Here is a 22,159-nt window from a genome sequence, read left to right as displayed (position 1 = left end):
CTGGCGGGTGCTGCAGGAGCTGCTGCCTCACCCGAGGGGGCTGCAGGGCTGCATCCCCTGCTCCAGCAGGGAAGTGTCTCCTGGGGGGATCCCCGAGCGCCGTAGCAAAGGCTGAAGGGTTTTCTTTGCGGGTGGCAGCGCCCTGGCAGCGTGCCTGCCTCCTGAGCTGCACCCTGCTGCGTTGCACGCTTGTGTGGGGGAGGCGGATGGATTTCTTCCTCCCCAGCTATTTCCTTCAGGTCCTAAGGGGATTCTTTCAATGAATTCATCTGCTTTCTCTTTCTTCACAGGTATCTGGAGAAATCCCGTGCTTCCAGATAAGGACACGCCGCACTTACAGTTGCCTACCACCTTTAACACATCCTCTTCTGCGTGGTCACGTGAAGGTAAGATCTGCAGCAACCAAATCACCTGCTGTTCTCTTCCATCCTCCGCTCTTTGTTTCCACCATGCTCCAGGATGTTCTTTCTGCTGTATATTTTTGCAGTCAGTTTACTAAGCCTTTTTCCTATAAAGGGGAAAAAGGAAAAAGAAAGCTCCACAATTTATCATGCATACAAACAGCGGGCAGCAGAGCTCAAACCTCTGGCTCCGTGGCCCCTTTAGCAAATAACCTAGCAGAGAGGAGGCAGGTGCCTGTCCTCACCGCTGACTGTCCCATCTGGGAAGACAGAACTGCTTCTCAGGGGAGCTGTGAAGAGGTATGAAGCGGAAGGAGACTCTTCCCAATTCTTGCATTACCAATAACTCAATTAGCTGCCCTTTGCAGCGCCGGGATTTTCTGAGCCTTTTGTCCTGAACTGTCTGCCATCAGCCCCGGTCCTCAGCACGGATTTCGGCGCTGGGCTGGGCAAAAGGACCCGTGCAGTCACCCACCCTGCTCTGCTTGGGTCTCGTTTCCCAGCCAGGGCTGGAGGTGCAGACCTGGAGCATGAGTCGGCGCTGGCGCTCTCCCACTGAGGAGCAGAACCCCCCAGCAGTGTTGGCAAGGCTCGGTGAGCCGGTGGCTTGGATAGAGAGCGGGGTTGGGTGAGTTTTGGAGGAGGAGAGCATCTCCTGACCATCTGTTAGTAAGGGCGAGGCTGCCTGAGCAAACAGCTGCCTGTTATTTGCTGTACAGTAGCTCTCCTCCTACCCCACACTTATTGTAGGGGGGGAACAATGTCACTCGTGTTCACCAGGATGCAAAGAAAAGAATTAGTTCTGCACAGCATCTGAAAAAAAGAGTGGCGAGCCTGCAATCAGCGGGTGGTTTTGCCCAAAGAGGGCAGTGCCGTGCCACGTTCCTCCCCAGCCTTTCTCTCTTCCTAGAAAGTGGCTCCCCCAGCCCTGGCTGTGCTCTGCTCTTCCAGAGAAGGGCTCTCTTCTCTGTAGAGCTCGGTGGAAACAGTGAGTATCAAAGATTTCTTAAGGGAAAATCATCGTGGCTCATGATGAGGCAATTTTATTTTATTTTTTTTCTGTGTAGTAATTACTTTAAAAAACAGACAAACCATCTTGCAAGTAAGCATCACTAAAATGCCTGGTCTGTCTTCTGACAAACTGCTTTTCTCACCAGCTTAGGCAAAAGCACACATTCCTAATGCTGCCCAACTTTAAGTCAGATGCGCTCCTATTTACATTTCTCTTGCCTTGCTGCCTTGACTCATCGTCTGTAACGATGGCTGCAGGCTTTTCTCTCTGCGGGGAGATATTTTCCACCCCGCCCCTTCCAGCTCCACGGGAGATGTGTTGGTCCCCCTTTCTGTCTCCCGTAGCTTTCCCTTTGCACCCGCTCTCGAGCTGTTTCTGCAGAGAAATGCGTCTGCAGCGTTTCCCGTGAGATGGGGCTCGCTCCCTGCCCCGCTGACAGTGGTGCCGTGGGGGGCACTGGCACAACCCTGGCCCCGTGGGCAGGTCCTGCTGTGGCTGTAGGTCCGTCCCCAGATCACGGCCATCGTGCTCCAAGCAGGGAGCGAGGGGGAAGGGGCCGGCTGCCCCCTCTGCCTCTGGCGTCTCGGGTCTCAGTTGTGGCTTGCCTCAGAGAGCAGGATCTGGCCCCGTGACTGCTGATCGCTTGCCGCCCGAGTGGGAAGCGCGTGCTGCGGAGAGCTGTCGTGGGAGGGGAGCAGGGGCTTCCAGGCTGCTGCTGCTCCGCTCCGTGGGAGGGAAGACTTCAAATAGCAATTAGCTGATGTTGCCTTTTCCAGAGAAACAGCCCCTGCCGTGCTGGACAGTGGGCTGAAGGAGACAAACAGGGCTTTCTCCAGGGGTTAAAAGCTCTAATTCTGGTTAGATATATTTATGGAGGCTTTTTTTCCTCTCAGAGAAGGAAGATTAAAAAGGCTCTGACTCCTTTAAATAGACTTGTGTTTCCTTAACCAGCTAGGAGCTCAATTAGGAGCGCTCGCTGTTCCTTTCCACCTAGCGAGGACGGCTGTCGTGGTGCTCGTGACACAGGGGGTGCAATGCTGCCAGCTTTAACTCTTAGCTTCCTTCCAGGGGCACCCGGAGTATCTAGAAACCTGCCCTCGTGTTAGCAGCACAGGGGCTGAAAACAAAGGGTCTGTTTTCCCTTGACAGCTGTCAGAAGGACGAAGTTACTTTTGCTGCTTGCTGGTTTGTATTATTCTATTAGCCAAAGCATCGCAGCATAAAAGATAATTTAGTGTGGGTTAATGCAGCACAGTGCAAAACTCATTACCGAGCCAGAGCCACGTTCTCCTGCCACCCCCTGCCTGCTGTAATCCCTCAGTGTGCTGAATGTCCCTGCTCTGCTCCCGGGGCACAAACCGGGGCACGGGGGCAGCTGTGGGCCTTAAACAACGTCTGACAGCGGCTTTCAATGAGTTTAGAGCTGTCGCTGTGTGGGAATGAACGCGGAGCTCCTTTCCCCGCGCCTGCTGCTGGGGTGGAGCGAGCTGCGGGGCTGCTGAAATCCAAGAGGACAGCTCCTGCTGCCCGCCGGGGTGAGCCCCAGGCTGCCCTGCCTGCGCGCTTTCCGCAGTCTGACCACGTTAGGAAGCCGCAGCAGCCAGGCGCGAGGTGTAGCTGGTGCTCGGGAGGTCTCCAGCTTTCTGCAAGCAGCCCCGGAGGGGCAGGGGCTGTCTGGTCCAGCAGGTCAGTGGATAACATCCCCTCCAAGAGCGCTTCAGAGGGCTCTGAGCATCGCTGGCTGAACGTCAGCGCTGGCATCGTTGCTTCCTGCTGCCTTCAGTGGCTCTCGGTGCCGACGTGAGCAAATACCGCTGCTGCTCGCATTTAACGTGGGAGGGCAGGAGCATCTGTCCCCTCCTGCTTTCCTGTTAGCGTGCTGCTATGAAGGCACAGAGCCATCTGCCCGCAGAGGTTGGGTTCTGTAATATCTGCTAACCCAAGAAGAGAGAACACCACTACAGGAAGGCAGCCGGAGTGACATGGGATGTGAGATCCTCCTTCTCCGAATTTGCTGAAATAGGAATTTCCTGTGTGTTCCTTTCCCATTGACCAGAGGGAAACCAACCCACACAGTACCAAATCTCCTGACAAACCCTTTTCAGAGCTGCTGAAGAGACTCACAATGGGGTGATGGTCCTGTGCGGCTCCTTTTGGGATGTTTCCTCGTCGTCTTAAAGTAGTCATCATTGCCACCTAGGGTCTTGCTTTCACCTCTAGTGCCAAGTTCACGCTGCTTTTGCTAAGCACTTTTATTCCTGAGGACATCGGTGTGATACAGCTGGTTCAGAAAGGGTTTTACGGAGCACAATCGTTTACTATGAGCCAGCATTTGCGGAGTAATTCTGTACAAGTAATTAGCTGGGTCACTGGTGCTTGCCTTGGGATCTGTCCAGGGAATCCCAGAACTGCTCAGAGCTGAGAAGTACCTGCAGCTTGCTGGCCTGCCCAGTGTTATGGTGACAGCCTGGCCTGGCCCACCAGGAAGTAGCCCTGGCCCTTTGGCATGCCCCTTCTCATGACTTCATCTAAATGCTGCTCTCCCTCCTTTATCAAAACCAGCGCAGTGCTAAGGATCTGAGTGCCCAGGGTGCACCCCCCGTCACAAATCCGGTGATATTAAGTCCAGGAGCATCGCATTCTGGATGTTTACAGGGGAAGCAGCTTTCTTCCTTCACCCTTTAACTTTTTTTGTTCCTTCATTGTGTTAACCAATAAGTCGCTTAAGCTGTATGTCAGTCCCTGTTCTTGCTTACTACAGACGAAGCTGGCTTGTCAGCACTTTCTGCCTCCTTCCTTTTCCCATCGGCTTCGGAGAGCTCGGGTAGAGCTGCTACATGTTGGGTCTGCAGCAGCATTTTGATTACCTCTCATACACTACCACTGTCGACACAGACTGACCCATCCGGCAGTTCAGTGAGTATATTGCTCTTGACAAGCTTTATTTGCCCTGGATAAGTCAGGTAGCATATCTCCAGTTGCAGGTAATAGGCAGTAACGTCCTCTCTGCATCTTCTTGGAAGATTTTTCCAGTCCCTGTTTCACCTAAAGGGCCTTCCTTGCCTCCACCACGGTAGGGTGCAGAAATGCCTCAACTAACTCTGAGCGAGGAAGCGTGGAGTCCAGAACAGCAGGGCTGCTTTAAGGGAGGCTCTTGCCCTGGCTAATCCCGTCTCAAAAAGCACGAATTATTATCTCAGGCTGCGGGACTTCTTCCCCAGATATGTTGGTCACCTTATCTTTGGTATCTGGGAGTCGCCCTGGCAGTGTATGGGCTGTTATCCTCTGTGGGGAGCAGAGACATCAGCCCCTGCTAAATGCCAGCTGACAGTGTACTTTGCTGCCTGCTTTGCTGCACAACGTTTTCCTAGATCTCTCTGTGTCCCGTGGATGGTTTCGTGCCCCTCTTGGCAGGCTGTGATCCCTCCAGCACTGTGCGCAGCTGACTGTGGTGTTTCGAGGGTGGAGAGGAGCTGACAGAAGCTTTCTTGCACCTTCAGCTTTGACACACTTTGACACACTTTATTGGGTTACTGTGGCAAGGTGTTGGTAGCAGGAGCAGTTAGGGCACGTTTCCTGGGCACAACGAAAGGAGATGGAGATCTGAGCTTGGTTTGCACGCATGTTGTCCCCGGCTTTGGCGGGGGCACGAGCTGGCTCCGTGCAGCTGCTCTGCCTGGTTTAGTGGGCATGGCACCGGGTCCCTCCTCCTTGGAGGACATTCAGTGTTTTTTAAAGCCAAAACCGTCAGCACAGGTAGGCTCACACTTCCCATGAGCATCAACCTTTGTGTTCGCTTCCCAGGTTGCCAGCATGGGTGAAGAGCTCTGCTGGAGAGCAAGGAGGGAAGCTGCACGCAGTCACCTGCAAACGCTGTAAAGAGCGTTCAAAGGTCCCCCTATCAACTGTAGCCCAGCTGCACCAAGAGACCCTGCTCCTGATGTCCTTGGCTCCTGCAGGTGCGCAAGAACCAGGCTGGCTGTGTGCTCCAGGTGGAGGAACAAAGGAGCCCTTCATCTGCTCCTGCAGAGCAGGCTGGTGGCCAGCCCGTATGTGGTGCTTGGTTCCCTCTGCTGCAGCAGGGAGGTGGGAGGTGAGTGACAAACCTGGCAAACGGACTGTGCTGTCCCCAGGGGTCAGCCTAGGGTGGAAAAATAATTGGGCAGAGGTCCCCAGCTGTACCTGCTGGGCTCGTACCTGCTTGGGAGGAGGTGGGGCTGCAGCTGGGGAGAAGTGGGGAGGCGGTGGCTTTCCAAGAGTCCCTGTTCCCGTGTCCCTGAATGAACGTGGGACCAGTGGGTTTGAAACCCAGCTCTGTAGCTTCGAGCCCTGCCGTGGCTCCTCGCAGCACTCCTGGTGTTATGAACAGCAGGAATGGGCTCTGCTGCTTCTGTTAGCAATCAGATTGCTGCTGCGGGTTTCTCCGTCAGCACGTGGGCTCGCTGGGCAGCCCTGGGGACACGCTGTGATTTAGGGTCCCTAAGAGAGAGGCGCTCCCATGAGACACGTTAAAGCCAGCTGCTTGATCAAGTGCTCCCTTGGGCTGCACAGCCTCTGTGGTGCCCTTGGGCATACAAGCCTGAATCCGGGCCCTTCCCTTGTCCTTCACAAGGTCTCCCTCTTTCCTGCATTTACACCCTTGCTTCCTCCTGCTGCAGCAGCATCCTGCTGTGTTGCTGTCTCAGCTGCGCTGCCTCCTGTCTGCCTGCTCTGCCCCTCTGCCAGGGCCCAGGCTGTGCGGGGGTGGCCTCCCCTCCGTTCCCTGCCCACCTTGCCATGCAGGAGAGCCCAAACGGGCCGTGCTGGTCATCCAATTTGTTTTGGTTCACGTTACAGTTGTGGATAAAGTTGCAGATATTTCTGTGCAGAGATAGGATCTTGCCAGCCAGCCCTTCTTTAATAAGATCCCAGGCATTCGAGGTGCCTGATTACCTTATCTCCCCTCTGCAGATGTACGCTACCCACCCCTCTCACCCTGAAAGCAAGCCAGCCTGGGAGAAAGCAGCAGCAACTCAGCCTTCTCCAGCCCTGCAGGCAAGTTGTAAGGCAGAAAGAACAGAGAGGGAAGCCGGCTTCCCACCCAGCCGCCCGCGTGGAGCGGATGCTGTGAGGCATTTCTGCACAAGCTTCCTGTTTCCTCTCCCCTCTCCTCACGCTGGTGCTCATCCTTGCAGCTCCTTGCTGCAGGGGGGAGGCTGTGGCACGGCTGACTCATGCTGCTGGCGTGATGAGAGCCCCACGCGTGGGCTCCCTGCGGCACCTCTTCGCTCTCCGGCTTTGCTCTGGTAGAAGCTAAAACTCCCATTTCTAGCTCATAAAACCTGCGCTTCTGCAGCTCTCAGGGCCTCCTGGAAGCTCGTCGGTGCGAAGATGCACGAGTGCTGGTGGCTGGGCTCAGGCAGGGGCTGGATCAGCCACGAGCAAACACTCACACACACACACACACACTGGAGTGAGGGTTGTTTCATCAAATGGCCAAAAAGCTGCTGGTGGCCAGAGTGGCCACTGGGAGCAGAAAATGTAGAAAAATAAGCGGACAATGGAAGTGGGGTGGGGAGCTGGAACAGCAGTTCCTCCAATACAGAGCCTGGGAAATGTGGAAATCGCAAAGGGAAGCGAAAAGATGTGAAGAGAAACTTCAGAGGGATTTCTAGCAGTGAGGAGGAGGGACTGAGTTTTAGAAAAGAAAAGAGAAAAAAGCCCTTGCAACGCGATTGGAATTGGAGAAGTAGAGCGCGTGGTGTTATCTGGAGAAGGGCTGACGCCGTGCCCACGTGAAGGTGAACGTGCACCAATCTGTTCCCACTCCTGCAGCAGCCGAGGGTCGAGTCAGCAGCCTTCGGGAGGCGTGGGCGGCTCGGGGCAGGCAGGTGGCCTGGTTTCAGCTGGAATAGAGTTAATTTTCCTCCTAAAAATGGGTTAAACCACAACAGCAGGTTCCCTCGGCTCCTGCCCTGGGGCTGTGGAGGAGAGGAGCTCTGTGGGTCCCACATGCTGAATCCGGAGCTGCCGGGCAGCGCAGGCGATGAGCTGCTCTCCTGTCTTTTTGGAGAACGGTCGATGAAGGTTTCGTGGGAGGTTAGGTAATGATTGACCTCACAGGAAAGGGGCCTTATTAAAACACGGGGGCAGCTTAGCTTGCAGCCAGGTCAGTCTGTGTTGCAGGGGATGGTATCGCTGCTGTCAGGAATTTATACTTTCCTCCGGTCAGAAAGTCTTCGGCTCTGCCTTGTTGTGCCCCGGCTACAGACGTAGACCTGGATCTTGGCTATTTTCCTGCGGGGCATCTCCCTCTCCATCGGCCAGCCTGAGCTCGTACCAGCACGGGGCTGGCTCCCAAAGCCCTCGTGGGTCTGCCCGCAGGTTTTTGGCCAGAACCACCGCATCCGCCTGAACCGGAGGAGCCCCGAGCCCCCAGGACCCGCCGCCTGCGCGCAGCAGCTGCAGAGAGGAGAGGCAGGGCTCTCTGCGATGCTCTGAGCGATGCAGATGAACCCACACCTAATTGCTTTTAAAAATTTCCTGTTGCTATGACGACTCCACAAGCGAGATGCACTCAAGTGCTGTCTCTCCGCTCCCGGGTCTTGCATCGCCACCAGAAAGCCGTGTGTGTACCTATGTACGTACACACGTTTCTTTTCCAGCTTTCAAAGGTGGCTTATAATCCCCTTGGAGCGTGAGCAGAATCCCTTCTGAGCCAGGGAAGGGTTTACTTGAAAGGTCTCATAATAAGGTTAAGGAAAGGCCAGCAGGCGCTCACCCTGCTGCTGAGCACTTCAATAGCTAAATTTAGTCACTTGAGTCATTACTGAGTCAGCAAATTGGGGGCAGGAAATCTTGATTTCGCTCTTCCTCCTTTTTCATCAGCAATACACCCGAGGCAGGCTCTAAGACTGGTTTCTCTTCTAATCCAGCACGTTACCTGCCCGCGGTGCTATCCCCTGGAAGCCTGTCCAGAAGAAGAGCTCCTTTCTCCTCTGCTGCAGCCACCTGCCCTGACAAGTGGCCTGTCCTCAGGGAAGCAGCGTCGTTTCCTGTCGTTAGTGATCTGAGACGTGGAAAGCTGGGTCCAGTTGGCCTTGTCTCTTGTTGGGTAGTCACTGGTCAGGGCTGGGGGCAGGTAGTGCATCCCCTGGAGGTGCTTGGAGATGAGCGAAACCCCATCCAGCTGCTTTTCTTCCAGCTCTCCGTGCCTGGAGTGCCACAGCAGAGGTAGCAGCAACAGGAGAGCTCTGAAAACCCCTTGTAAGTGCTAAAATAAGCAGCAGCAGGAGATCCAGACTTTCCACAGCCGCCCTTTGCGATGCCCAAGCCTCGTCCAGGCTGGCCTGTCCCTGCGCTGAGCTGCTCGGCATGCGAGCTGACCAGGGCTCACCCAGCACGGATGTGACCTGGAAGGCAGGTGCCTGCAGCCGGCTGGCTCTTCCCACAGGAGCTGCAGGCTTCGAGGTCATCAGGAGACTGCGACAGGGCAAGATCAGAGCTCTGTGCCTGGTGGGACCCTGTCCTGGGCTGGAGCAGGACAGCAGGTTATCCACGGCGCTCGTCGGTGCCTCTGGAAAGCAAATCGTGGAAGTGGAGCCCCTGTTGCTAGCTGATGGTATCAGTTCGTATTAGGTCCCACTGAGTGCGTTTTACATAATTTGTTTCCCAGAATGAAGTGTTTTACAAATGCAGCATTTAATCACCTTGTAAAAAAGGATGAAAAAACTACCTCCTCCCCCTGGGGCTAGCAAACAGCTAAAAGGGAATCTGGAAGAGAGAACCGTGTGTTCTCCCCACGGCGCTAGCTGGGCTGCAAAGCCCAGGCGGGCTGGTATTGGTGCCTGCAGACAGCAAGAGGTTGGCCAGGGGGGATTCAGGGGGTCAAAGAGAAGAGCCTGTGCTGAAAACAGAGTGTGATCCAAGTGGAGCTGCCCCCAGCTTCTTGCACGGGAGCTGGAGCTGTTCCCACCATTTCAGCATGCCGAGTCCCCTCTCGGGGGCTGCGATACCTTGCAGGGAGGAGGTAGCATGGGTGCTGTGAGTCCAAAGCTTCAAAGCTCTGTAACTGTCCCCAAAAAATAGCTCTTCCCTTGGGCTCTGGTGCTCCCCTCACTTCTGTTCCTGGTGTGGGCCCCCAAAACTTGCCAATAGAAGTACCTTCTCTTCTTCAACTGGGGGTGGAGATAAATAGCTGGCACCTGGAGATAAATCAGTGGTTTGCTGGACAGTGAAGGGCGAAGCGAGCAGTGGGTGCTCCGTGCCCTGCTTTGGATGACGGCGCGGGGACGCTGGGTGCTGGGCTGTGTGCTGCAGCCCGCGCGAGGCTGGTGAGCTGCCACTCTCACTGTCACTTCTGTTTTGTTCACAGCAAGCGGAGGATGAAAAATCAGAGTAATGGCCGAGGAGACGGTATCCACTTGACTTTTCTTGCCCACGGCGTGAGTGATTAATCTAGTGAAGGCACTGCAGCGGAGTGAGACCACAAGGTTACACAGCCCGAAGCCTACGTGCTCCAGGAGCTGGAGGATGCTGCTGGACCGGCAGCCGCAAGGTGCGTTCCTCCTCCCCTCGCCCTGCCCTGCCTTTGATCTGCTTCCAGGAGGGGAATTTTGTTCCCCGTTCCGAGCTGCTTCAACCCAGGCTGGCGGAGCAGCAGGAGCCCTGCTGTAACTAATGAGATGTTTGCTGCTCGCTGTCTGACACCGCGGTAGGTACTCTGTGCTGTCTGAGACCTGTGATGATAAACCAAGCCTCCCGGAGATGGAGTGGCTTCCCAGTGATACGGGACTGTTGTCCGCTCACTCTTATCCGATAGGATCTCTCCTTCGAGCTCTCCTTAAGCCTCCTCTGTAGCGTATCGAGCCACTGAGGTCTGATCCCGCTGAGAAGCGGTGTAAACTGAGAGCAGATGTGCCTGCCAGCAGTCTGCTTCGGGGGCAGAGCGGCACCGGGGCCCGCGGTAGGGCTGCTGGACATTCATGGAGAGCGTCTGCACTTTGCACTGTGGCTCTGGCAGGTGCTGGAGGGACTTTCCTACAGACAAACGTGATTCCCCTCCTCGCTGCCCAAAGGCTGAGAACCCCCTGCGCAGAGCCAGCACTGCCCCTCCTCTGCCCGTAGCTGATGCCAAAGGTAACAAACAGCTTGGAAGGATGCTTTTCTCGCTAGCTGGTGGTGCCTGCTTATTAAAGGCCCCTGCACAGGAAAGGAAACACGATCTTGGCCTCCCTGCCTGGGAGCACGACCTTTCCGGGGCTTGGACGTGTGTTGCTGGCGGGGTTTCTGAGCAGTGCTGTGCCAGGGGAGATGTTCTCTGCAGACCTCGGCTTGAGACACCGCGGAGGGTGGGCAGTGCAGTGCAGACTGATTAGGGGACGGGTGTCTGCCTCTCCCGTTATTTATTATGCTGTAAAAGCCAAGGTAATGTACATCAATAAATGCTGCGAAGGGCTTCATGCGTGTCAGCTGTGCATATTTTATGGAGCAGACACACTTTCAAGACAACAGGCTCCGTGAGTGAGAGGCTGGTGTGATTAATGCTGCAGCCTTCAGCTGGCTGCTCTTTCACTTTGCTGCAATGCAAAGTTGATTTCCCAGAGTGCTCCATAAATGTGTGTGTGGTGGCAGGGAGCTTGGGAGAGGGAAGGGGCCGGGAGAAAAGGCTCTGTGCCTCCTCTTTGGCAGGAGGCTGAGCAGTTTGGGAAGGCAGCGGGGTCCCTGGTGCTGTGCAGATGCCTGCTCCAGGTGGTGCTGTGCTCAGCAGGCTGCGTGCCCTGAGCTCGCCATCCTGTGACTGCAAATGCCATCCCCTGGGGAGGTGGGGAGCATCGTGGGGCTGTTTGGAGGAGGCGAGGAAGTAGGATGCACGGGTACCTCTGTGCACTTTGCTTCTGGCACCTCCTGAGCCTGCCAGGTGGCTTCAGCCACGTGCGGCAGTGTCAAAGGCACTGATGTGAGACGTTCCTCCACGTCCCGTGAGGTGTGCAGCCAGGTGAGAGGGGTTGATCCTACAAATCCTTATGCCCATGTGGCCCGCTCATGGGGAAAGCTTTGGCAGGTGGTGACAACGTAGACATCAAACTTGGCTGAATCAGGAGAGACAAATCCTGGTGGCTGGGATTAGTGCAAGTAATTTGTTTTAGAGACAGTCAAATCCCTTTCCTGTAGGTACCTGCCTTTCACGGAAGATATTCTTCATCCAGGAGAATTGCTCTGGTTGAACGGATCCAGCCCCCTTGGGGAGACGGTCTCTGTAGCTGCTAATCACTGGGTTTCAGGATTTCTTTTTCCTAACACTTGTAGGTGATCTGTTTCCTCCTCCTCCTTCCTTTTGTCTTTTCGCAACATCACAGGTCTGGGAAGGGCCGTCTGCTCGTTTGATTAATGGCCCCTTTCTGAAAAAGCAGCAGAGACAAATGTCCTTCTGAGCATCGCAAAGAGAAATGGGGAAACCGGCTGGCTAATCGTCAGCCATTAGTTTGGAACCCAAACTCCTTCCCAGTATCAATTTAGCTATTATTTCACAAACTAATTAATCCTCACTCAGGCAGCTCCAAGGGACCAGTGTTTAGATAATTAACAGCCCAAGGATTATGAAAAGTCTTGTTTTTGGATCCTGTTACAGTGCTTGCCTTTGAGGACACTCATGCTATCGTTCTGCTTACCGACTCCTTTCATCAATCCGACTATTTTTTTTTGACAATTAAGATCAAATAATTAGCCATGGTGGATTTTGCTTACTTTCTTCCAGCTCAGTTCCAGATTTTGATATTTAAAAAAAAACGCATAGCTGAAGAAAATTCGGTGATTTTGCAGCTGATTAGAGCCAAGCAGGGCACGTCGCTGCTGTTACCACCAGTACCTGGAGAAAGGAGGTTTTATGTCACTTCCTGAAAAGCTGAGTGATAGGTAGGAGAAAGATCCTAAAAGGAGAGGGGATGGGATCCCCCCCACACCTGCTCCATTCGCAGCACGAGCCCAGGGGCACTGTAGCTCTGCCTGGCGGAGCAGCTCAGCACCCTTGGGTCCCTTCCTGCGCAGCTGGGTGCTCAGCTCCCGTCAGTGCCCAGCGCTCGGGCTCGGTTCATGCTGGCTGCAGGGAAGCGATGGGTGGCTGGCGGCATTAGCGGAGCGAGGCCGTGCTTAATGGACTTGAACTGCAGCAACAGATGACAGCGCTAAAGCCTTCGAGCGCTGCAATTCTTTATTAATTAGCCTGGAGTTCACTTGCCCTCGTCTGAGGTCAGAGGAGCTGGTGTGGAACTTGGCCTCCCAACCCTTTTTTCCCAATGAGGTGAAATTGGAGGGGTTTTTAGTCTTATCTTGGGGCCGAACTTGACTTGAGTCAAGGGCCGCTTCTGGGCTGGAGTGACGAGGCTCGGATGGGAGGCCAGAGCTGTCCCTTCTGCTTCATGCTGGGGACAGTACTGTCTGACTGCTGCAGGTGGCACCTTGGGTGCCGACGCTTTCAGGGAGCAGGCAGGGAGGGGAAACGGAGAAGCAAGGCTCTTCTGGCTGTCTGCTTTCTCATTAGGTCCCCCTGGGCTTGGGGCACAGGGTTTGCTCTCAGGAAGAAGTGCCGCAGAAGCAGTGCTTTGTCACCTGGAAGGAAACGAAGAAACCTTCCCTCTGCTTCAGTGACCGAGAGGGGAAAAGACTCACAAAAGGAGACACCAGTAACTCCCCGCAGCATTAAATGGGGATTGCAGAGCTGACTCTGACTGCTGCCAGCGCGGTCAGGACAAAGGAGGAATGGGCTTTGGGGCAGAGGAGAGGCATGAGATAAATCTTTGCAGCCCTTCCCACCTAGGACACCGGTTGAGCTGCATTGCAAATGCTTTGGGGGCACTGGGGAACACATCCCCAGACAGTTCATCCTCAGACAGCTTGATGTAGAGAAGCTCTCAATTTTCCATCAGTCATACGCTGGGTGTTTAGCTCCTTAAATGTTAGAGATTTCTTGAATGCAGGCTTGGCTTGCAAGCTTAATGTTTGCAGGTGTATTAAAGCAATCAGCATGTCCTTCTCCTGGCAGGATCTTGGGCTGTTTCCTCGGATCCTGAACTACTGATGCCTCCTTCGCGCCCTGCTCACCCCGTGACACCTGCTGCTGTCCCCGTGCCAGCGAAGGGAGATTCCCAACCAAACCCCCATGTGGTGCCGTCTGTTTACTGGAGGAAGCAAAGAGGATTTTCAGCCCTCCCATCTAGCAGTGGGTCGGATGGCAGGTCCGTGTGCCCGCCTCTGGCCAGGTAGGTGCTGTGGGTGCTGTCTTCCTTCCTGGTGGGTCCTGTGCGCAGCGCTTGTCCCAGCACAGCGTGTGCTTCGCCTCCTCGGTGCCTCTGCCTCTTCCGTGGCACTGGGCTTTGTAGTGCAGAGCACCGGGGAGGGGAACTGTGCTGGTCGGAGTGCCTTTTGTGAGGCAGCTCATGCTTCTCCGTCCTGAACTGTTGTCTCAGGGAAAATGTCTCTTTAACTGATCAAAGCCTCTCTTCTGGTCCCGGTCGTAATTGCTCCTTTTAGGAGATTTCTGCCTGCAGATAGACTTTGCTAACTTTCCCCAGAAAAGCTGCTGTTAACACAGGGAGTTTTCATCTTAAATTTCAAAGAGGTGAAACTTGGTCTCAGCCTTCTTGCCCATTAAATGGAGGTCTCTGGCTGAAATCCTCGCTATTCTTCTGGCTCCCAAGAGCTGGTGGACATCTGGAAGACTGCTGCGGGCCTGGCTGGTTAGGAGAGAACCGCTGGTCCCTGGCTGGGGATGAGCCCCGTATCCACCAGCACCATTGCTGTGGCCAAAGCCTGGTTTGGGTAGGCTGTAGTGCAAGTTCTGCCTGCTGAAGCAGGGTTTGTGTTTGTTCTGTTCTCCTCGACTTTCTCCTGCACTGCCTCATGGGGTCTGCTCACCCACATGCTGCTCAGCAGGCTTCGGAGCCCTGTTTCGGAGGGAAGGAAGTGCTGTCTGTGGTGAGGGGATCTAAATCTGCTGGTTAAGAGCATCTTCTCTTCCCAGGGCAGAAACCACCCCCATCCTTGAGCCTGTATCATCTCTGCTTGGAGTGGCACAAAGAGATGCAGTGGCTCTGCTGCCTTTCAGCAGCTGGACCTGGACACAGGCTCCTAGTTTCAAGCAGAAAGAAACAATTCCTGCTCAGCTGTTTGAAGAAGTAAGCAGCTTGTGGTTGTGTCTGGTAAATCTCTGCGGGCAAAACTCCTTGGTCTAGCACTTCGACTCCTAATTAAGTGCTTACAGTGACGGCACCTTGCCCTGCCTCCAGAAAAATTGTCCTTTCACCTATGCATGGCTCTCACTTCCTTTGTAATGCCGTGGTTTAAGGAGAGCCGTATGAAGACTTGCCTCTAATAAAACAGAGAAAAGCAATTCTCTCTCCATTTCCCCACTCTGTGAATAAAGTTTTCTAGAGGCCCTGGAGCCCTGGCTTCTCTGAAAGAAGGGGCTGTGGCAGGAGAGCGGCAGGTCTGCCCAGCAGGGAGGAGGTTGTCTTCTCTCAAAGCAATCGAAGGGAGCAGCTCCCAGAGGAGAGCAGGGGGGCTGGTAGAAACGTCACTTGTGAGCTGCTGAGCTGTGGCCCTCGCGCGCACCCTGGGGAGGTTGGTTTGGGGATGGCTCAGAGGTGGGCTTTGGGGGGAGGTGTTCCGGTTTGTCCGGGATTTAATGAGTTGCCCGATATTCTGTTTCAGCTGGACCAAACATCTTCCTCTCCCGTGCTGACCTTTGTGGTGAGGTTGTGCATGGAGAAATGTGCCGAAACGCCCCGTTGCCATGAGAACCGAGGCCAAGAGAGGACCGGTGTGCTTCTGCTAATTGCTGCAGCTCCTTCACCTGGCCGCAAACCCCACTGCACGAAGCCAGCCCTGTGGTGCTCCGGCCCCATCCTGCCCCGCAGCCCAGGTACGCTCTGCCTGCAAACCGAGGGAGCACGGGGGAGCTGGGCTTTCCTTTTCCTCCTGCCTCTCAGCGCTGTCACAGCCTGCCCAGAGATAGAAGTCCGAATTCATGGCTCTGGCATCCTTGCAGCCCCTGTCACCCCGTGCACGCACGTGTGCCTGCGCATTTGGGTTTAAAAGCAAGGCTGCAGCGAGATGATGCATCACCCCAGCCCTGCTTCCCGGGCTGGCCTGGCTTTATCTCCTTCCAATTAAATAAGCACAGATAGCGGGTTTAATAAGGCCCTGCGTATGAAAGATTACTAACGATTCCATTTCCAACGTGTCGGGAATTACGAGGCAGCCCGCAAAGCAAAGGTGAGTGGGGACAGGCTTGGCAGCTAATTACTGTCCCCCATGTCCCCCTGTGCTGCCACCACTGCTGGCTGGGCCCCTAATTGCTCCCTGTACCTGATTGCATTTTGCTGGTGGTTGTGGCTAATTTGCAGATCTCGCCTGGCACTCAGCTGTTGCTGCTTCTCTCTGTGTCCCCCTCCCCACTCCTCTCCACCTCCTCCCCCTGTTCCTCTTCACATTTATTAATGAAAACCTTATCTGTCTGTGCAGATAATGCCAGAAATAATTAGTACTCACCGAGGTCTGTCAGGCTCCTCTCCTCTCCCACTGCCCCCACCCCATCCTCCTTCCTATTTATGGTTTCCCTTGCTGCTTGGCCAGGGCTGGGGCTGCTTTTTTGGTTTTTAAACCTTCCTCGCCCTGTGCAGCTTCATTTCTTTCTCTTTCAAAGTTTTCTTTGCTCAGGGCAAACCTGGCACACATGGGAAACTGCAGCCAGATACGTCCCATGGGTTTGATCTCAAGGCCTGGGACTGCAGGTGCCTCTGGCCCCCATCGCTGCTGGAAATGGGGAGCTGCTCCCCAAAAGCAAGGGCTAGGCTCGCATCTGCACCCGGTGTCCTTGGGTCAGGGTCCCGGCCCCATTCCTGCTGTGCCAACGCTGTCCCCGCTCCTCTTGCGCTCCCTTTTTATTACAGTTAGCATCATCATCTCGTGGCTTAAATCTTTCAGCCTGATAAAGGACGACAGCGCTCCTCGAGTGCCTGGGATGGCATAAATAATTCTAGTGCTGAGAGAGATTTACAGTGATATAAATGTCAGGAGGGAGCCCGGTTTGTATTAATGGCCTTATTAGTTATGTTGCTGTAAAATACTGATACTCCAGTTGTTAAGCAGCCATGGTTTCGCTCTGCAGCATTAATTCAATAAATTGGGGCTTTTTGATATAAATCTTAGTCTGCTGAACCCCATTAGAGAATCCTTCATGATATGTCAGAGATCTTTAAATGGCTCTGACTGAGATCGACCTGGGAATAAGAAGCCTTGCGGAGCGCGAGCGTAAGGCAGAGCCAGCGAGTGCCGCACCTCGACCCCTGCCTGCACCCAGTGGGACAAGGGTGCTGCGGGCAGCAGGGGGTGTCGCGACAGCGCTCTGGCAGCTCCGGTGCTTGGAGGCCCATAGGCCACGTGGGGACTCGGGGTGGGATGGTTTTTTAGATCACCAGCTCAGAAACCACGTCTCGCACCAGGTCTGGACGTCTCCCGAGCACCCAAGGTTGCCGTGGCTCTGTCCCCAAGGAGGTGAGGACAGCTTGAGGTCTGTCTCCAGTCCCAGGAGGAGAGGACAAGGGAGAGAAGATTGGGGCTGTGAGGCTGGAAGAGCTTATAGAGGGATAAGATGCCTACAGCACCGCTCTGGCCCCTGCCTGCGCCTCTTCCCTACAGCCTCCCCATCGTCGCCTCTGCTCCGCTGCCGCCGCACCTCTTCAGCACGTCGGGCCGAGGTAAGCCGACAGGCAGGGCGCCTCTCCCTGCTCTGTCTGACCCGCGGCCCCGTCCCTTCTGTCCCCCTGTCCTTCCCCCCGCGCCACCCCAGCACGTGTGCCCCGCTCCGCCTCGCCTTGCGCGGGGCCGCCGGCTCCGCCGCCGCCGTTTTGCAACTCTGCAAACTTTGTCCCAGCGATCCGCCAAGTGCGCGGGGAGGGAGGGAGGGAGCGGGGGGGGGGGGGAGGTACGCTGATAATTGAAAATAAATGATGCATTCTATGAAATAAATGTCCTGGTGCAGCCAGCTCTCTGCAGCTGATTATTTATTTTTTCTTGCTGCCATTTCTGAGGAGAGGAGGTGCCTGGGGAAAGGGGGGCTGGAAGTAAAGGAATGTCACCCGCACGCAGACGGAGCTGCGAGGCTGTCGTCCTCTGGCTCAGGGAACACCTTGTGTCCTGCGGCGGTGACAGCCAGGGGACAGCAACAGCTTTTGGATCAGAGATGTCATGGGCACAACGGGAGTCTGGAGCGTGAATCCTGACCTTCTGGGGCATGCTGAGTGTCCATCAGGCTCGGTGCCCACCCCTGCGAGGACAGGACAAGTGTGAGCAGGAAGCCTCCAGAGCCTTTTCTGTGCTTCCCTCTGCTTGCGTTTGAGGATGCCCCAGCTCTGAGGCCGTTCCTCCGTATTTAATGGCCACCCACAGGCGATGCACGTGCCTCTCTCTCGAGCCTCCTGCTGCAGAGTCTTGAGCCTCCACCAGCTCTGCACCACCCGTAGCTTGTCCTCTGCTGCTGGGGAGCCCCTGCCGTGGGCGACAGCACCCCTCTGCTCGTGCCAGGAGAAAACACAGCAGCCTACACCCAAAAATGGGGCCAGGCCAGGGGGTCCTGGCACCAGGTTGTGGTTCGCCCCCTTGACACCCAAGGCAGCAGGGAAGGTTCTTACGCCTCGATGAGACTTATCCGGGATTATTATTCAGCTGCTAATGAATCTTGAGACCGATGTAAAGGCTTTGAACTGCTGGTTGAAGATCAAGCAGATGATTTCTGGTCTAGTCAACGGAAGAGGGATTTGACGGCAAGGTCCCAGCTGTGAAGAGCATTACGTTGTCCTCCCCAGGCAGCTGAGCCCTCCCCAGCCTTCCTGGAGCTTTTGCAGCCCGACGCGACTGGCTTCTGGTGGGTGCTGGGAGCAGCCCAGTACCAGTCGGGGTTAACAGCCTGGCCGAGTGCGCCAGAACCACCCCTTTTCTTCCCTTGCAAGCATTTTCACCTAATCTATCTTGTTCGATTACAACCTCATCACAGCGCGGAGCGACAGCTCCGGTGTCTCGTTAATCACGGCGCTGCCTGGCGGAGCTGCCACACCGAGGCTGTTTGGCAGGCGAGCGGCCGGGGCTCTGTGGGGAGAGGCCACGTCCTCCTCCTGGGCCAAGCCTCCCAGAGCTGCCCTTCCTCTGTGTCAGCCTCCACTCCGTGAATCACGGCCAGCCCTTGCGAACCAGCATCTTTTTTAAATCTATTTTTCCTTTTCCAGGATTGCTGGGATCACGGATGCCTCTGTGCAGGGCTGGTGAATTTTGCTGCTGCTGCACGGATTTGGCGAAGACTGGGAATGAAAGCCCTGCAGCCTCCAGCTGAGGCTGTAGAGAGATTTTGGCTTGAGGTTGCCCCAATTCCGGTCATCTTGAAGCGAGCACCATCAGCCAGGAGCAGCTTGGAGCTGGAGAGCATCAGCTCAGGGACAAACCCAGCCTCTTTAACCACTGATTGTTTGTTGTGGTGCTGTTAGACCTCAGAAGCCTGTCCCCAGCAGGGGTAACCCCAAGCACGAAGCCTGCTGGCCCTCAGCATGTTTTGTTTTTAAGCTGCCCGGGTTTGTGGTGCTCTGGTAGTGGCATCGTCCATCACTGCCAGGGCGGTGCAGGGAGGTGAAGCTCGTCTCTCTTGCTGCCACCGCACCCGAGTGCGAAGCCTTGGCTTTATCTCCCCAGAAGTCGCCTTCGAGTACAATTCAATTTGTTTCTCATTTCTTTTAAAGCGCCTGGGAGCGGGGGCTTGTGTCACGGAGCTGCTTTGCAGCCGAGCAGCTGTAATGTTTAAGAGCTGGTTAAATAGCCAGCTCCTCTGAAGGCGACAGGCAGAGAGATGACAGCTTGCCAAAGCAGTGGCATTGCGTGTGCCTCTCTTCATGGTCCTGCTGGAGGTGAGGCGGGTTTGATCCTCGGGTGCTGCCTGGGCCCGATCGGGGACCTTGGTGTCCCTCGGGATGGAGCAGGTCAGGGCTGGGTGGTGGCAGTGTCCACAGCCCCTGGGCAGCTCTACGCTGCCAGCCCCGTGGGGAGGGGGCCCAGGAGAGCGCTGCTGCACTAACAGCCTGTGAGGCCGTTAAGGTCTGTAAATCTGCTCTTAAAAATTTATGGGGCAAATATTCCTGCACCGTATTAAAGACACAACTCACGAGCACCCGCGCGCAGCGGGCTGGTCGGGCAGGAGCATGCCGTGATCTCAGGGGATTTGGCGGCTACCAAAATCTTTGGGAAGTGTTCTTTTGGGGTCTGCTGCCTCCTGCTCCTAATAATGCAGCACCCCAGGCCCCCCCACACCTCGTCCCTGGCTGCGGTGACAGTATTTACAGCTGGAGCGTGCCAGGCGTAATTGCTAATCAGCTCCAGGCAATCAATTCATCTCCCCATCGCCTCCTCGGGGAGGGGCCGCCTCGCGGAGCTGAAGGTGACTCCTGCAGGAGTTAAGATTAAGATTTTAAAAATAACAGGCGCTAATCAGCACGAGTTCGTTAGCTGAGCGGGGGGCTCGGCTGCGCTTGGGGGGACCAGGCAGGTGCCCGTGCCTACGGCTGGGCTCTGTGGGCACCTCTGGGCCATGCCCCCTCGCCCCCCCAGGGAGCTCACAAATAAAAGCCCTGGAGGGGATTTAAACACAAATGCCCTTTTTTCATTTTTTTTTCATTCTTTCCTTAAAATGCCTGCGGTCGCCCAGGCTGTGTGGGAAGGAGTTATTGCACCGCGGTGCTCCCCGTGATGCTGCGCAGTGGCTCGGCCCGGGGTCTGCCAGGGGTGGAGAAGCCCTGCGGTAATTTGGGGTTTGGGAGGGAAGCGAGCATCCCACCTTGCTCACTGCCTGTTAGAGGAGCCTCCCACTGCAAGCAAACCAGCCCTCCCTCCAGTTATTGACTAAACGCTGAAACCGAGGGGAGATTTTTCCCTTCCAGCTCATAAAGTGAGAGCAGGGCTGGTGCTTAATGGAGCTCCTGGAAATTGCGAGCCGTCCAGTTTTGGGGATGGAGGAACCCAAGCAAGGCAGAGCAGCTCTGGTGGTGGAGGGACGCTGATTCCCAGCTCCTAATTAAATTAAGGGAGAGAGATGAGATCAAAAGGGGGCTGTATTAAAAAATAAATCAGGCTCAGGGTGCGGAGTCCCTTCCTTTAATTACCGCGTGGATTTGTAAGGGCGAGGGACTCCATCAATCACTGAGGAAAGAAAAGATGTCGAGTGGAGAGAAGCCTTCCCCAGGTTAATTACTGCTAACGAGGGGCAGGAAGCTGGGCAGAGGATACCCGCACCGTGCCACGCCGCGCTCTGTGGCACTGCCTGCAGCTCCCCTGCACTCACAGCCACCAGAACCAGCCCCAGAAGAGCAATGGGTCACCCTTGGGCTTAAACCCACTGCTGTGGAACATCAGTGCGAGGGGGTGATGTCCACCGAGCTGCTCAAAAGCCATCCCGAGGGAAGGACATGTCTGGATTTTCTGCTCCGTTGCTGTTTGCAGGGGATGCCGGCGGCTCCAGCCCCGATGTCGGGGGCCGTGGGCTCCACCGTCGGCAGCGCCGGCCTGCCGGGTTGGCACAGCCCCATTTGTGGCATAATTAATTCTCTTTTGATCATCTGCCGTGTAAATCATCAGTGGCCAGGAGTTAATCACGCGTATGAAATGAATCCTGCTCCTGCCTTAATGAGCGCCGAATCGTGACCGGCATCTGTTTACTCCCTGCACTTTCATCTTCTGTAGAGTGTGAACAATTAATTGTAGCCAATAATCTCCTTTTTATTCTATTAAAAAAAAAAATCCGGGAGCGAACAGCCTGTGTTCCGTGCTCCTGCTCCTCGCATAGCCCGCTTAGTTTTGTTCTTTTACTCCCATCAAGTAAATGCATTTTGGGAGCAACCCGAGGGGCTGCTATTTACCCGGAGCAAACCGCAACTCATCGCGCTGCCAACGCGATGCTGTAATTGTGCGAATAAACCAGGGGCCAGCAGGCACTGCCGGGAGCTTTTAAAAACCCGACCCCCCGAGCACCCCAAGCAGCTGAGGACAAACTCCAGGGGCCTGTGGCTTTGTTCCCTAGGGTGGCCGCCCCTGTCCTTGTCACTTGGTGCCCTGTGACCCTCGTGCTGGTGGCAGCTGGCAGGGCTCGACCGTGGAGGTGACGTGAGATGGGGCTCTTGGTCCAGGTTGTAAGGAGAGGGCAAGGTCAGCAAGACTTGGGGCTCCTGGACACGTCCCCGGCCACGTTGGTTCCCGTGGCATACTCGGCCGTAATTTCACCTGGTTTAGTTGACATTCAAATTAGCCCCTCGTCTAACAGCGCCGCAGCTGCGGCTGCATTCAAAAATATATAAAATTACGGCACAGCAAAACATTTTCACATTTCATTAGCGTGTCTTAATGGGAAGTGTCCGTGCCCCAAATTCTCTGTTCGTTCTTCGCAGCAGTTGAAGCTCTCATGGCAGAGGCTGCGCTCCTGCCAGGCATTGCACGACGCCAGCACGGGCGCCCCAGTGCTGCTGGGCTGTGCCGGCGGTGCCGAAACACCGCCCGCGCCCGCCGGAGCTCTTGGAGGCTGCACGGCTCCGCTGCGTGCTCCTGGGGCTGGTTCTCTGCCGTCTGCTGCAGCAGGATGGGGAAATGGTAATTCCTGTCTCCCACCCTGGAGATTTTTGTAGACACAGAAGGGAAGAAAAAGCCGTGGCCGTGGCTTGAACGGGCTGCTTCTGGCACCGCG

At 55.4% G+C, this 22,159-nt stretch overlaps 1 protein-coding gene across 1 annotated transcript; it reads left to right on the top strand.

Moving 5' to 3' along the window:
* Positions 1 to 9,886: 9,886 nt before the first annotated feature.
* On the top strand, positions 9,887 to 17,356 carry LOC106031365 (uncharacterized). Its single transcript, XM_066978937.1, has 6 exons — positions 9,887 to 9,949; positions 10,415 to 10,530; positions 13,433 to 13,649; positions 14,411 to 14,564; positions 15,100 to 15,310; positions 16,893 to 17,356. Exons 3-6 carry the CDS (start codon positions 13,468 to 13,470, stop codon positions 16,946 to 16,948), a joined length of 603 nt encoding a protein of 200 aa, XP_066835038.1. The 5' UTR covers positions 9,887 to 9,949; positions 10,415 to 10,530; positions 13,433 to 13,467; the 3' UTR covers positions 16,949 to 17,356.
* Positions 17,357 to 22,159: the final 4,803 nt, after the last annotated feature.

This window comes from Anser cygnoides, chromosome 17, assembly GCF_040182565.1.
Source record: "Anser cygnoides isolate HZ-2024a breed goose chromosome 17, Taihu_goose_T2T_genome, whole genome shotgun sequence".
Classification (NCBI taxonomy): Eukaryota; Metazoa; Chordata; class Aves; order Anseriformes; family Anatidae; genus Anser; species Anser cygnoides.
This window is presented reverse-complemented; position numbering and strand designations above follow the sequence as displayed.